The sequence below is a fragment of the Tyto alba genome, unplaced genomic scaffold, assembly GCF_018691265.1.
Source record: "Tyto alba isolate M040663 unplaced genomic scaffold, T.alba_DEE_v4.0 Super-Scaffold_2, whole genome shotgun sequence".
Classification (NCBI taxonomy): Eukaryota; Metazoa; Chordata; class Aves; order Strigiformes; family Tytonidae; genus Tyto; species Tyto alba.
Genome location: NW_024881282.1, coordinates 23,948,838 through 23,965,123, shown reverse-complemented (window position 1 = coordinate 23,965,123; position 16,286 = coordinate 23,948,838). Strand labels below are relative to the sequence as shown.

Sequence of the window (16,286 nt, the reverse complement as noted above, 5' to 3'; positions counted from 1 at the left end):
CTGCCATGACCATGACATAGTGGAGTTCAAGATCCTTGTCCCCTCTTGAAACTGCTGGTATGGTCTGCTTTCACAACCTCCTGTGGCAGCAAGTTTCTAAATTTTGCTACCTGCTGCATAAAATACTTTTGTTTATGTGCTTTAAAGTGATCTCTTACTGAAACAAACAATATATGACAGATGGTAGTTACATCACTAATGTACCACTGTAACATTCCTAAATATAACTTCCCTAAGTAATGAGATTATATGAAAATTTACGAAAACTGAGCATTGTCAAAAGCCAAAAATAAGTCTGTCATTGCCTCCCTGGGTGTTTTGTGAAGTGAGACACAGCAGGTCTGCTGGGAGTGATAAAAGCAGCAACCAGCACCTGGCTGTGCTATGAGATTCCACAGAAAGAGATGGAAGAACACAAAGAGGAAACGGACTTTGACACTGGATACAAAAGGGTGAACAGGGAAACAGAGTAATAAAGCTCCTGTAGAAAGGTCTTGACCTTTCAATGGTAAAATGGAAGATTAATGGGACAAGGGACTTAATTATTTTCCGCTAAAGGGGTCATCTGTGTTAGGACAGAGCTTGCAACTAAATAAAAAAACGCCAACAAACAAAAACCAGATCTTAGAACTACTCATAGTTCTGTTAGCAACTCCTAAAAGAAAGTTAAGCGTTCTGGGTGTTCAGCTTTGATGTCAGAATGAACTCACAACTACTCAGAAACTGCTACAACAGAGACATGGTTAAGCTGTCTCCTGTCAGAACAAGCAGATCCAAGTGCTCAGGGTTTAGAAGAGTGAGAAGTACCATAACAGCCCAAGTTGCTTTAAGAATTGAACAGCTATAGTATAGCAGAGGCAGCACTAGTTTACAGTGCAGAGATTGCAAGTCCTTATCTCAGGCCTGTAAACTTTTTTGCTGGAAGGACATCAGACTTGTTTTCAGAAAAGTCAGAAGCTTGCAGAATTTTTATTCTTATAATTTATCTCACATGTCCAGTAAAAAAATTATTTTACTACTCAGTATCCTCTTAATGTATGAAAAGTTTCTTAAATACCTGCTTCTAGATATCACAAATTTATTACAAGTTGTTACATGTAATTTATAATAACCCTAGTTATTACAAGCACCATGAGAGCCTAGGAGAATGGTAAAATTCAGTTTCATGTTAAATTTTTACAAGGACAGCTACTAAGTATCATGAAATTTTATTTTAAAATATTGTGTGCTGCAAAAAAAGCAATGCATCAGTTTCATAGTAAAAGTGCACATTTTCAGAAAAACACTTAACTACAAGAATTGCAAATACAAAGATCAAGAAGCTTCTGTTTGATCAGACTACATGAGCAAAAAAAAAAAAAAACCAAAGTATTTGGGAATTGGAAACTAATAATGCTGTTGAGCATTTAGGCACTGTTCATAGTCACTTTTCAAAGCATAACCATATTTTATTTATACTAAAAAGGCATCCACAAGTGAAAACAAATACAGACTATACAGTACTTACCTCTGCTTATTTTACTAATTGTTCCACTTTTTTGAGACTTCTAGAAGAAAGAAGAAAAAGCAAAATAAGGATAAATGCAAAAACTCAAGTATTTCTATAGAGACACACAGGGAATCAAAGCATTCATCGGACTGTAAATGCATACATAGAGGTTTTAACTCAAGAACTAACAAACAAACTAAAGTGAAAAACTTTTCATCATCAAGAAATGAAACAGATATTCTACATGTTTGTATACTGTTACTTAGACAACACAGTAAAAAATTAAAGGACAAAAAAAAGGAGAGAATACTTTTCCATGACTCAATTTATACCAAAGCTCTTTAAATTAATACTAACAATACTTTTGTTTTGTCTTTTAAATACATATCTCCTGAGCACAAAGTTTGGAATATGGAACTCTATAACACTGTCCTGGGTTGAGTGAGTGGTGGGGTTTTTTGGTGGCAGGGGAGGGGGCTGTCGGGGTGGCCCCCTGTGAGAAGCTTCTCGAAGCTCCCCCAGCTCCAAGTCAGCTCCACCTCTGTTTGGGAAATTGAGCCCATCAGCTGCGCCTCTGCGATAACGTATTTAAGAAGGGACATGGTGAGGAGCAGTGGGACTGGTGAGGAGGAGTTGCTGCAGCTGCGTGAACACCAAGGTCAGTGGAGGAACGGAGGAAGAAAGGAGGGGGGAGGTGTGCCGGAGCAGAGACCCCCCTGTATCCTGTGGGGAGACGGCAGGGCGGCCCCCCCCTGCCACCCATGGAGATCTACGGTGGAGCAGACACTGATTTATGGCCTGTTGTTCCTGCTCGGAATAATCAAGGTGCTGTGCCCGAAGAAGGCCGGGGTCTCATGGGAAAAGGCAGCCCCGCTGCTGTAATTCAGCGCTGGGAGGATTGCAGCATGTGGGGGAGTCCCACGCCAGAGCAGCTCGGGAAGGGCTGCAGCCGTGGGAGGGACTCCAGTCGGAGAAAGCTGGTGACTCACGCCAGAGCAGTATGGGGAACGCTGCGGCCCGTGGGAGGGACTCACATCAGAGAGTTTGTGGAGGACTGTCTCCTGTGAGAGGGGGACCACGATGGAGCAGGAGGAGCAAGTTTTGGACACTCCCCTCACCGAAGATGAAGAAAGTGGCAGCACTGACTGCACCCCCCATTCCCTGCCCCTGCGCCACTGGGGGAGGAGGTAGAGATATCGGGAGCAGAGCTGAGCCCGGGAAGAAGGGAGGGGTGGGGGGAAGGTGTTCTCAAGATGTGGCAATGCTTCTCACTGTCTTACTCTGTTATGTGTTGTTAGTGTCTGTAATAAATGTATGTTCTTTTTTTTCCCTTCCCCTAACGAGACTGCCTTTTGCTCGTGACCATAAAGGGGAATTTTGTCCCCATCCCAGTCCTATCTTGAACCCCAAGCCTGGCTCTCTGTCCCTTCTCATTGCCGGAGGGGAAGGGAGAGAGAGCTGCTGCATTGTGGTTGGCTGCCAACCAGGCCTAAACCACGACAAACACAAACACCCTGTTCATTGTGTAAAAAAAAAAAAAAAAAAACAACACACTCTTATTCATTTAATCCATCATCAAGCATCTATTGAAATACAATTCTTAAAAGAAGTCTCAACAGCAATTTATATCAAGACAAATGAATATGAAAAGTTTGTTGTACATAACGTGACTTCACTGTTTTTTACTCAGTTATTACATACATTTGTGATGGAATTTTAATGGAGTCCTGAGATACAGGTAACAGTGACATTGGATTTGCATCGTTAACCAGGAAACCAAGACACACACATTAAAACATCTTACGAAGATATTCAATTGCTTCTAAATAACAGGCTGGGTGGAAAGGTGTTGTTTAAGAACTGCTGACTGGTAGAGAGACAGGACTGGAAAAATAGTTCTGTGCTTCCTACAAAAATAGGAGGAAGGAAAATAGAGCCTTCATTTATTGCACAATTTCTCCCTGGTAACAGCACCTCAGTGCTTTGGTTTCTCCACATGTAAAATCAAGATCATCTTCACTAATGGCATAAGGATGTCATAGGATTTATCTCGGTTCAAGTGTTTTAAGACCTTCAGATAGAAATGCCATACAAGGTACTCCTCAGTAATAAGCTTGCACATAGTTTTCCTTGTAAGTTACCTTTGTAACTTAATTCCTGTTTATAAACACAATTTTTTTCTCCCTCTTTTTCTTTCTTTAAATATCATATCCATTCAATCCTTCTAGTCCCCACTTGCATTAGATGATCTCTCCGTCTGTCCTCGTCTGACTTTTACACTGAAATGCAAAAGCTCCAACTTCCCTGGTAGCCATCTGTATTCAAGAATAACTGCATTGCATCCACACTTATGACTCTTTTTTGCTGACTGCGTCAATAAAGTTTAAAAAAATTCTTATAAGATTAAGTTATTTTGATGACTATACACAGTATTGTCATCTTACAGCGTTAATATACACTACATTCTAAGTTAACCTATGTTATAAACAACGCGGGAAGATTAATTTTCTATGCAAACAAAAAAGTATGTGTTTTGTTGAATAAGAGTTGTATTTTACAACTACCTTTGTTAAAACACAAAACAAAACAACTGTTGTCTGTTACATTGCTTTTAACATAAAAAAAAAGGATTTTGGCCTGAAGAGTTCCAGGAGGCACCTTGGATTTCATCTGAGGGAAGGTTTTGAAACTCTAGAATAGTAGGAAAGACTTCATGAATTATATCCTATATAAGAAAGATAACATTAAACAGCTGGATTGAGACACTAATGGAATTTGACAAACAGCAACTTATACGTAATGAAAACAGAATGACATTATCTAGTCTCCCAGATACACTGCACCAGATCAGCATTTTTCAATAGGGATCTTCATTTATGAAAATTACTGTAGATAGAGCCACCATCATCAAAACTAAAAATTATTTAGAAGCACGTATCTCTGACCATACTTCCATTGCATTTGATATGAGGTCACTAAACTTAAACGGCAGTTACAGATTCTAACTCTTGATTCATTACAGTACTTTTATTTGATTTTCCTCCCTTTAATCTCTTCTATACGTACACAAATATCTGTTACAAATGTATACATATAAAAAAAAATATCGGTAGATAGAAGTCTGTTAAAGGACATACATGTATACACACCTAACACCAGTTATGCTGCTTAACGGTAGGGCTAGCTCTGACCATTAGTTCTTCTAATCTGTTAATTTGAAATTTCATACACAAGCTTTACCTGAGCTGATACTTGGGTAGCAATATGTAATAATGCTAATTTAGCAGAGAGGCAGCCGTTTCTCTCTCAATGTATTAACTAAACCAAATTTTTAACTAAACCAAGAAGAAAGAAAAACCTGCCTCTAAACTAATAAAGGTTATATACTCAAAAACTATTCTCAGCAGCAATAAAACTATCAACTTGCGGAAGCTAAGCAAAAATCACCAAGGTTTTTTTTCCTGTCAGTTTTTAATGCACTCTTCAGCTGATCCTGGAGAGAAGAAAACAGATTGTTTTCTAAATTTTAATTTTGTTCCACAAAGAAATCCAAAACACTAATTCTTTTAATATATATGTCAACATAAGTCAGAAACTCCAGTGTAAATCAGAAATCAAAAGTGCTAAGCATAAATTTATTCTAGTAATTCTAAGAAACCATAGGAAAAATTAAGAAGCCAGTAGTACTAGAAGAGTAGTGCTGCATGCAACCTGTGTCCCATTAAAGGTCTCTTATGTGCCTCATAGAACAGAAAGACAACATATGACATTTAGTACCACTGAAGCCAATGATCAAAATAATCAATGTCACAGATGTTAGGCTTTCAGCTCTGGTCTCTTCTAGATGATTTTATAGTGTCTGTAAAATGTTCCTGCTGTGGCAATTAAAATTTATTACCTGCAGCACTGGTAGTTCAGTCTCATCTTCTGTACCTTCAGGAACTACACTTACAGCAAAAGCTGAAAGAAAAAGCAGACTTTTTTCATATTATAGGAGCTCATTTTCACACTTGACAAAGTTCTGCAGCAAAAGAAAAAAAAACATTTAGGTAGATTTTCACATTAAATGACAGTATATTGGTAATAATCTTCATGAACATAAGACAGTCCGTTCTTACAGAATTTGTACTTGTGCTGCCTGACAATTCTATTCCCGTACATCACTGAAAAGATTACTCTTTGATGCGAAGCCAATTTATCTTGGCTTCAAGGCAAATAAATCCTATTAAAAAAAAAAATTAAATCTGTTCAGTCCAGTAGTTCACTTGACAACAGCATAATATGCTATCACGTAGGAGACCGGCATTCCACTTTATCTTTAGGTTATATTTTGGATTACCAAAGCTTCACTTGGAACCACAGGAACTGAGAGCAGCTGATGGAAATTTCTATCAAACTTGAAGATGGCTGTCATATGCTTTGAATGCCATCTTTGAAGAACAAACTTATTCATGTATAAGAGACCCAATTAAACATTTACAAAAAGAACAGACACCCAAAAGAGCTAATTTGCACAGACATAGCATTACCATAAACCTTTTATACTGACACCACCCTATGCATACACTTCTGGTTTGTATTAGAAAAATCATCATAAAAAAGTGGTTGTTTTTTTTTTCCTTGTTGATGTAGTCAACTAAGCAATTTGTCTCAGCTTGCCCATTTATAAAAGTAGTTCCATTTAACATAAGAAAGCTTTGCTAAGATTCTTCATGAGGAGTCTTTTTCTTAAAGGTACTGAAGACATCCAAATGAAAGTAAATTGCTGTAATTTGGAAGGAACTCAAGATACTACTCATCATGGTCAAATAGATGGTTTTCTTAAAAACTGGGGCAGAAAATAAAAATCAACAGATTCAAGTGGAGTGTCTCACTGCAAGTTTAAATTATGAAATTATATGAAATTGATTTCAAAGTGACTTGCTAGCAACTGTCAATTCCTTTGACACACTAGAAACCTGGAACGTAAGAAAGCAAGAAGACAAAATTGTCCAAAGCCTGTGGTGCTCCACCTCTCATCACCTATATCCCTATGCTCTTCCAGCTGGAGACAAATTTCATCAAGTGTCTAGGAGCTGAGTTTCACAATGACATCTTAGGTCCTGACTAACTTGAATCTCAAATCACACCACTAGATACAAACATCCCAAAATCATTCCAACATAGAAGCCCCATGCTGACCATTGCCACATTTCAATAAGGGATTTAGCCAGGAAGAAGAAAACAGAGTACAAGTAGGAGTGTCCCCTTCAATGTTGTCCTCAAGTAAATGCTTGGCACTCCTAGTTCAAAAGTGCAGAGGAAATACCTCAATCTGCCTATTTCATCCCTTGCCGATTGCATGTTATAATCATTTTCTTCCTTCTCTTCCAATATAACAGTACTTAGAGCCCTAGATAAGGAATATCTTCCCCTACACAAGCCAGATCCACATCATCTACTTGACACGATCCTAATTACAAGATCAACACAAAACACCCTTATTCTAGGAAATGTATTAATTACATAGTATTAAGCTGAAGAAGTATCACCTCATAAATTTGGCTTATTTGCAAAACTGAATGCAAGTAGAATTTTCACAACTTTCAGTTTTTAATATGCAGCTGAGGAATGCACACATGAGACCTGAAACAACTGTGATTGACAAGAGATGCTGCCTCTATCACCATAACATTCAACAACCCACGCCACCCTGCCTCTAAGATTTATAAAATATTAATACACATGATCCTTGAAACAAATCAAGCAATACTCAGATAACCTGGGGAAAAAAAAAAAAAAAAAAAAAAAGACCTATTTAATACTGTATCTTTAAGAGCACAGATAAAGCTCTTCAGGGAATTATTTTAACCACCTGCTTCACCTTCATATTATAGAACCATAGAATTGTTGAAGTTGGGAAGAATCCCTGAAGATCATCTAGTCCAACCCCCACCAGAGCAGGATGCTCAGGACCTTGTCCAGTCAGGTTTTGAGTATTTCCTAGGACAGACTCCACAGATTCTCTGAGTAACCTGTTCCAATGTTCAATCATTCAGAGTTAAAAGAAAAAAAAAAAAAAAAAGAAAATTTCTTATGATTAAATGGAATTTCCCGTATTTCAGTTTGTGCCAACCACCTCATGCCCAGTTAGGCACCCCAGAGTCTGGCTCTGTCTTCTTTACTGCACCCCATCAGATATTTACACATGTTGGTAAGATCCTCCCTGAACGTTCTCTCCTCCACACTGAACAGACTCAGCTCCTTCAGCTCCTCCTCACACGTCAGGTGCTCCAATCTATTAATAATCTTCATGGTCCTTTGCTGAGCTCACTCCAGTATGACCATGTCTCTCTTGTACTGGGGAGCCCAGAGCTGTACACAGCACCTCAGATGTGTCTCACTGGGACTGAGCAGAGAAGGATGATGACCTCCCATGACCTGTTGACAACATTCTTCCTAATGCAGCCCAGGAGGCTGCTTGCTGGCCATCATCGCCACAATGGCACACTGCTGGTTTGTGGTCACTTTGTTGCCCATCAGGACCCTCAAGTCCTTCTCTGCAAAGCTGCTTTCCAGACAGCGTGCCCCCTGTGCGCACTGGCGCATGGAGTGACTCCTCACCAGGGGCAGGACTTGGCATTTCCCTTTGCCCAACTTAGTTTTCCAAGTTTCCCGTTTGCCCACTTCTCCAACCCACAGAGGTCCCTCTGAATGGCAGCACAACCAGCTGGCCCAACAACCCCTCCTGCCCACTCTGTATCCTCTGCAAACTTGCAGAGGGTGCACTTTGTCCCACTGTCCAGGTCATTAATGAAGAGGCTAAACACTACTGGTGCCATTATCAACCCCTGGAACGTGCCATGCCACTGATCAGAGCCCGTGAGTCCAGCAAGTCAGACACTTTTCTATCCACCTCATTGTCTACATATCTAGCCCATACTTCATCAGTTTGTGTAAGACAACATAGCAGAAAGTATTGAACTTCTTGCCAAACTTGAAATAAACAACATCCACTGCTTTTGCCACATTCAGGAAGGCAGTCATCTCATCACAGAAGTCTTTTTGGCTGATTGAGCATGATCGCCCCTTCATAAAAACACGCTGACTTCTCCCAATCACCTCCTTGGCCTTGCTTATTTGGCAATGGTATCCAGGATTATTTGCTCCACCATCTCCTCAGGGATTGATGTGACACTGACCTATAGTTTCCCCAGATTCTTTTCCTTGCCATCCTTGAAGAGAGGGGTGACATTTCTCTCTTCTAGTCTTCAGGAATCTCCCCTAGTCACCATGACCTTTCAAAGATTATCAAGAGTGCCCTTGCATTGACGTAATTGAGCTCTGACAGCACTTGTGGGTGCCTCCAATCAGGTCCTGCTGATTCCTGTATGTTCAGTTTGTTTAAATGTTCCCTAAATTGGTCCTCCTCCAGTGAGAATACCTCTTCCTTGCTCCAGACATTCCCATGAATTTCAGGGGCCTGGAATTGATGAAGGTGGGTCTTACCAATACCATGCAAAGCAGAGAAGGTTTTGAATTCCTGGCCCTCTTCCATGTTCTTATAACCAAGTCTGTCCCTCCCCCCATTTGGAAGCAGGCCCACATTTTCCCTAGTCTCCCTTTTGCTGCTGATACACCTGTAGAAGCCCTTTTTCTTACCTTTCACAAATTTAATCCCTCGCCAGATCAAAGTCCAGGTGAGCCCTGGCTTTCCTAATGGCACACCTGCACTCTCAGTGTCTCCATATTACTCTCGGGGTGATCTGACCCGGTTTCCATCTTGTGTGCTTCCTTTTTACATCTGAGTTTTGTCAGGAGCTCCTTGTTCACACATGTGGGCCTCCTGCCATCTTACTTGCCTTTCTGCATGTGGCATTGGACTATTCTTGAGCTTGTAGGAGGTAAACCTTGAAAGTAAACTACCTTTCCTGGACCATCTCCCATATCAATATTTTTGTACTGTTGAGGACAGTGGTAGACCAAATATGCCTGGCTAAAACTGACTTTTGTAGCAGCTCTGAGATACAGTGCAACTTCATCACTCACACATACCATTTATTAAACGAACCAATATCTGTGATGAACACTAAAGTCTCTTTGTATACCATTATTCTTATTCCCAGTGATTTCAGATATGCAGCCTCCCTTTCTTTGCCAGCAAATAAACATATTAAAATGACTTGGTATCTTTTACATTAAATATTCCAGGAACACTTTTTCCAGATAATGCATTTTAATGATAAGACGAGAACTGCTCAGACTGTTTTTAAACTACTGAAGAACCATTCACTAAACAGACTATCAGACCCCTGAAGACACCACAAAAAAGCCTCAAGAATCTTCACTCAACAGTAACCAAGCTTTTCACTCAGGCAGACTGTATGAATTTATTTTAGCAATTAATATGCCATGGCCCCTCTATTACCTTATTAGCAAATCTGTTATGCACATATAATTCGATATGAGTAAAGCAGTCTTCACAAGTAAACTCGGATGCACCTGTGGGGTAAATTCAGATCTTACTAACATACAGACAAGACTGCTCTGGCGAAGCAACCTGATCTCTCAGCCTGGAAATAAATATCCTCTTCTAAGGATTTACTGGGAAAAGGGTGGCATGAGAAGAACATGGTAAATCTAGCTGGCATATGGCTTATCAACAAAGGGGTCACAGAGTAGGTAAGAAATACAGTGCCTGGGCACGAGTGGACATCTCCAAGATTAATTCATCCACCCACAATTCACTCCCAAGACATTTCTGAAAAAGGTGTGCCCAGGAGTGGATGACAGATAGAAAAATTCTAACTACACAGAGAGTTCATGGCTAGATCAGTTGTACAACACAGGTAAAAACTGTAAACTCTTTGTGGCAAGGATGTATTTTTGCTGTGTAAATTACACATGCACAAAGAAGGATGACCTATGTCTAGGAGCTATCAGATGCTACTATGCCAAAACAGTAACTTTTAATGTGCAAACATTATCAATTTAGACAACTGCAATAGATTTCTTTCAGTATAAAGCTCCCTAAGACACACATCAGTCTTTGGAGCTAGAGGTACCTTTGCTAAATCCCGCATGTCCTCTATTCCCTTTGAGTTTTTTGATGCAATGCAAGCATACCCGAGGTGGACCACTGACTCACCATAGAGCACAGAGAAAATATACTGCAAGAAGACACTGATTAGCTGGTAAAAGTTCACATTGTGTAGGCACCACAGTAACCAAAAAGGCTTGGGTGATTAACTGTACAACTTCTCGCAAAGTTATCTAAAGCAGAAAAAAAAGCAAGGCACTGTCTTAAATGCAACCCATAATTTTGTATTTGTCACTTCATTATTTGATGTATTGTGTACTTTGAAGTTTGTTAACACACGTAGCTGTTCACATCCTCAGCACAAGCAGAGAGAAGCTGAACATGTCAGTTGCCAGTCCTCCCCTCCTTTTGCTAAGTGCTCAAGGACTGAAGATAAGTAAGAAAATTAAAGAAATTTTAGAAAGACTTTATTGCTCCTTATTTTCATCAATCTTATCTTTATTTCTTTTGAAAGCGGGACTAATATCCACTGAAAAAGATAGACAACAGTTTTGGATCCATTCAAAACCTGGAAATTTAACTAGAGAATGTAATAAAAGCAGCTTTAATTCCTATCTATTTTTCTTAAGTTTTCCACTATTTCTATTAAAATTTAGGTAGGTAAATAGACTTGCTTATAACACTAGAAAGTAAAACTCAATCATCTATTTTCATTGTTCAGCAGATGACCTGCAGGAATACGTGTCAACATACGATTAGAAAAATGGTTGCAAATACTATAGTTTTTAAATACAACATACTGTATAAATATATAGAATACCACATTATAAACGTAGAAGTATTCCTTTCTTTAGTACTATCCTTTGGAGTGTAAGCAACTTCCAAATGTTTATCATTATATGTACTTTAAGTGCAAAGGATGTTAAAAACAGAGGAGTTAATTCCTTTGCTTTCACAGACAAAATCCATTTGAGGCAGAAAGCCAACACTCCTGTTACCTTCCTCTTCTACAGTCTGATTCAAAGCTGACTGACCCCAGAGTCATTCCAGTCACCTCACTGGGCTGTAGGTCAATTTAAATGAGCTACAAAAAAGTTATAATTCCATCACTTACGTCTGGCAAAACCATGACTAATAATAAAAGCTTCAGATAATGAAAGCCATTGATTATGTTGTACACAGCAGGGAAAACATTTAAAATAGAATTTCTTTATACTTCTAATTATAATTTAACGAAAGGCCTATTTTTGTTTTGCTTGGGGGTTGATTGGGTTTCCTCCCCCTCCCAAGTTTTCAAAGAACATAAGATTCTGTGGATTGACATGATTCCAGAGAAAATCTGCACCGACACTGTCAGTCAAAGAGACAGGATGGAAGATTATGGAAGCCATTATGGAAGATAATGAGACGGCCTGGGAGCACGAACAAGCAAAATAAATTAGTTTCATGTATTTATATGCAAGCTTGTATGATATTTCTTCATTGTTGCTATCCTGTCAGCATCAAAGACCCTGGTCTAGCCGTGTAAGAATGAAGACTTACTGATTTATCAACCCAAAATGGGGAGAGAGCAGGGGGGAAGAAGAAGAGGGCGTGATGCAAGAAAATTTCCAGCATCTGAAGCTTTTAATACAATAGAAGCAACTATTTTTATTTCTTTACTAAATTTATTTAAGCTAATGGCACATATGGGAAGAAGGCAACTGAAATCACCACTGTGAACCACTGACGTGTGTGCAGCACTCATTTAGACAAGTATCTTTATAAAAGGCAAGCAAAGAAAAACAGTAGAACAAACAGCATCATCATTATCCCTTCTGATTGTCTAGAAGTTAGACCAAACAAAAATATCTGAATATGTTTTCCCATCCTGCAAGCTGCCACCTGCAAGCTGGAGTTTATGAAATGACTTAACTACCAACCGACAAGCTGCTTTCTTCTGTGAAATGCAATCCAAATTATTTCTGTTTTCCAAGAGCAAAGCTGATTGTTTTGCAAACTTATTGTCCTGGCCATCTCAAAAGCACAGGGTATTTATGAAAGAAAGGACTTTAATATAAAAGAATACTTTAAAAAACTACAAGAAAGCCATAATACTGCAGAAGCTTCAAGTGAGCAAATTCTGTACAAGCATTAATCAAGACCTATTAAACAAGAGGTAATTGCACAAGCAAGAACCCGAATTTTTCCATTTCTGCCTTCTACCTGCATATATGTATGTAGGTATAATAAATATGCATACACACACAGGGAAAATCGAAGCTGCTATTCTCTGACTGTGATTACAATCTGTTCGAGGTTACAAGTGCTATAGTATGTTGCCAAAGCACTGTAGCAAAACTACTCATCCTAGAAAGAATGAAATACAGTTTTAGGAAAAGCAGTAGAGTATTAGGACTCCTCCAAAAACCAAGCTGCATAGGTGAAAAGTGCTTTACAAGAGAAAAAACAAAATATCACAGTTTTACTTTGCTGAAAACAGCATTTATTTGTACCAGGTTTCCCCTGCAGGATTTTGATTCACAAGCCATAGTAGTGACAGAGAATCAAATCCAAACGCTCAGAACAAACTGACAAGCCTATGCTGACAGCGATGGAAACATTCAGGAACAGAAATAATGAGAAACAGAATAGATATAAACATTTATTTCTCCCTCTCACACTCAAGGCAACAGCTCCTAACTCCAAGAGCCTGTAACGATCCAACTGCTGACATATTACTAGCCCTTCTCTTTTAATCTTCTCCCACCTGCCTAGACACATTAAAAACGCCTCTAAAACACAGTCGCAAGATTTTTTTTTTTCCCCTCTATGCTGACGTTTTAACCAGGCAGTATTACCTTTCCACCTCCCCTCAGCAACACCCAGTCAGTAAGGCGCTATTTCAAACACGAGCACAAGTGGCTTCGTGGTGGCTTTCTGCGAGTTATTCAACGGAGATTTTCTTGACCTGAGCGGCTGGCCCCGTGAGGGCCGGTTTCCACGGGGAGGGCTTCCCGCCGCCCCCTTGTCCCCACACACGGCCGCGGGGCCCGGAGGGCGCGGATCGGTCCCGGCACCGGCACCTCAGAGCCGGGGCCGCTGAGGGGAGCCCGCGCCGCCCCGTCCGCGCTCCCGCCCGCCTCACTAACAAACTTCGGGGGAAGGGGCAGCGCCCCTCTCCCCGCTCGCTTTCCCCTCCCGGGGCGGGACAGAGGGGTGACGGAGCGGCGGCGGCGGCTCCGGCACCCCCTGAAGCTCTCCGGCTCTGCCCCGTGCCCTCCTCCCCCTCACCACCTCCGCGGGGGCGCCGAACGTCCCGGCTCTCCTCCCTTCACCTCGCCATGGCGTCCCGGCCCGGCCCCCGGCCACTCACCCCGGGTGCGGAGCGGCGGGAGAAGGCAGAAGAGGTGGGCGCACGCAGCGAAAAGGAGCCAGCGGCTGCAGCCGGGCTCCCGAGACATCTTGGCAAGAGCCGCCGAGCCGCGCGGCGGGGTGGGGGGTAGGTTGGGGGGGGGGGGGGGAAAGGAGGAGGAGGAGCGGGGCACGGTGCGCCCGGCTGCCCGCCTCTGCCGCAGGAGCGCGGGCGAGCGGCCTCCGGCTTGTGGCGGTGCCGCCGGCAGCCCGCCCTCCTCCTCCCCCCCTCCCCTCCCCTCCCCTCCTTCCCTTCCCTTCCCTTCCCTCCCCCCCGCCAGGGCCCGGCAGGACCGGGCGCCAGCGCCGGCGGGAGGGGGAGGCGGAGCGGGGGCCTCGGCGCCCTCTGGCGGGCGGCAGCGGCAGCGGCGGCGCCCTGCGGCCCCGCGGTCCCCCGCCGGCCCCGGCCTCCCGCGGCCCGCAGCCCCCCTCAGGGACCCCGGCCCCCCTCAGGGACCCCGGCCCCCTCAGCGACCCCGCCCCCCCTCAGGGACCCCGGCCCCCTCAGGGACCCCGGCCCGCCTCAGAGACCCCGCCCCCCCTCAGAGACCCCGGCCCCCTCAGGGACCCCGGCCCCCTCAGGGACCCCGGCCCCCCTCGGGGAGCCCGGCCAGCGACTGGCAGCTTCTCGGGGGCACCCGGAGCTCCTACAGCCCTGTGTATAGTTATGGACTGTAGAGTCGACCCAAAATAATGCTAGCATGCACGGCTCTCCGTAGCCGTTATTGATCATCCAGCATCTGTTGCCGAAAGCAATCGTGTCTTCAAGGCTTAATGCTAAATTCCTAACTCCACAGAAAGTCCTCCAGCGAGGTTTCTAGGTTATCCAGTTCAGACAAAAGAGGGTTTTTTTGGTTATTAGCTTCATCCTTCTCCTCTCAAACAAACTTAAATATTGTCAGTCAAATAATACCCAGCACTCTGATAGGAACGTGGTCCACATTAGCAGTTGGCCTAGTTCATCTCTAGAACCACCCTCACAAACTGTTACCCCAAAAGAGCACAGTGCACCCCCAGACAGCCATTTCATAACTGCCTGTGTAACCAGGAGTGGAGACACGGGGTGCAGCATGCACCAAGAACAGGAACAGGACACGAGAGGAGCACAGCCTCGGCACTGCAGACTCCACAGCTACGAACAACTCACCCCATCGTCAGTTAAAGAAATTCAGAGCTGAAGCCACACAAAACTGGTTTTAGGAATAACATAGAGAACAAAGAAGTAGTATCTAACATGCATCAATATCACAATACAGACAGTAAATTTGGATGTAAGAGAGATGCAGACCAATGAAGAAAGATCATGAGTTTAACCTGGTTAGCAAACAAAAAATGTGGATCCTGGAGCAAGGAAAAATAAACCATCCACATGAACGTCAAATTTGTCCCAATGAAGCACTCCACATGCTGGTAGCCTGCTGTGACATCCCCTATACACCCCACAAAGAAAGTGCCAACCTTCAGACCCTGGGGAGCCACGGAAGAGTGAGCAGGAAAAGGAGTAGAAGCCCAGCAGTGTGTATAACATCTTCACTGCACTGTCATTCTTTCTTTTTCTGTGGCAATTAGATTTGTATTAATAATTATTATTCACATTTCAACTATAGTAACAAGAAATTCTTGACTTTACTTACATATAAGGCTTGCTTCCTCTTTGCCTTTAAACACAATTTTGAGTGTAACACCTGGTGCCCCTAGGTAATGATTCCTTACACACTGGGTACACATAGATGTGAATTCTGGCCAGATCTATACATACACATTTTCCCATCAAATACTTTCCACACAGACCCCTCCTACCAACCCAACTGTTCGGTATGCGCTGATCTCACTGAAGACAAATGGTACAATGTCCAGGTCAGCCATAAGATTCCCATGTTTTTAACCCAGTAAGGCCAACAGCATGTGACCCAAGTTGGACCTTTCCTCAAAACTCTGCAGCTGTTGGATCTACTGCATTCTTTTCCTGACAGATCAAGCAGTTACAATAGGGCACCTTAAGTATGCCAGAGAGGTGATTTTGAAGATGAATGGAAATCTTTTCACAGTGATAAACGCCCGCTCTCACTGCAAGTTCAGGCAAGCACATCTACATCACTGTAACTTGGTAGCAGACTTTACCCTTTCCTTTAAAACTACCTCAATACAAGTATATTAGCCAGACTTCCTTGGGGTATGAGACTTGCTTTATGTATTTGCTACCACCCCCTTATATTGCAGGGGATTGAAGAGAGAGGGGAAAAAAGGACACAGGTGTGAGCAACCACAGCTTGTTTCTTGCTTTACAGAACGACTGCTTTTGCTGACATTCTGATCCACTACATAAGTTACTGGCCTCAAGAATAATAATTCTGATGCAGATTAAATAGAAACTTCCATAGTACC

The 16,286-nt window shown here is 42.3% G+C and overlaps 1 protein-coding gene across 2 annotated transcripts in view; it reads right to left on the bottom strand.

Moving 5' to 3' along the window:
* The window catches only part of B3GLCT (beta 3-glucosyltransferase), a 63,210-nt gene extending 49,024 nt beyond the window's left edge, over nt 1-14,186 (bottom strand). The window contains exons 1-3 of one of the 2 annotated variants that reach the window (XM_032982888.2): nt 13,864-14,186; nt 5,388-5,449; nt 1,508-1,547 (exon numbers count right to left, since the gene is read on the bottom strand). In XM_032982888.2, the coding sequence (XP_032838779.1) occupies nt 1,508-1,547; nt 5,388-5,449; nt 13,864-13,951 (190 nt within the window). In that variant the 5' untranslated portion in view covers nt 13,952-14,186. The remainder of the gene's footprint in view (nt 1-1,507; nt 1,548-5,387; nt 5,450-13,863) is intronic. The other variant, XM_032982887.2, reaches the window with a different exon arrangement.
* Nucleotides 14,187-16,286: the final 2,100 nt, after the last annotated feature.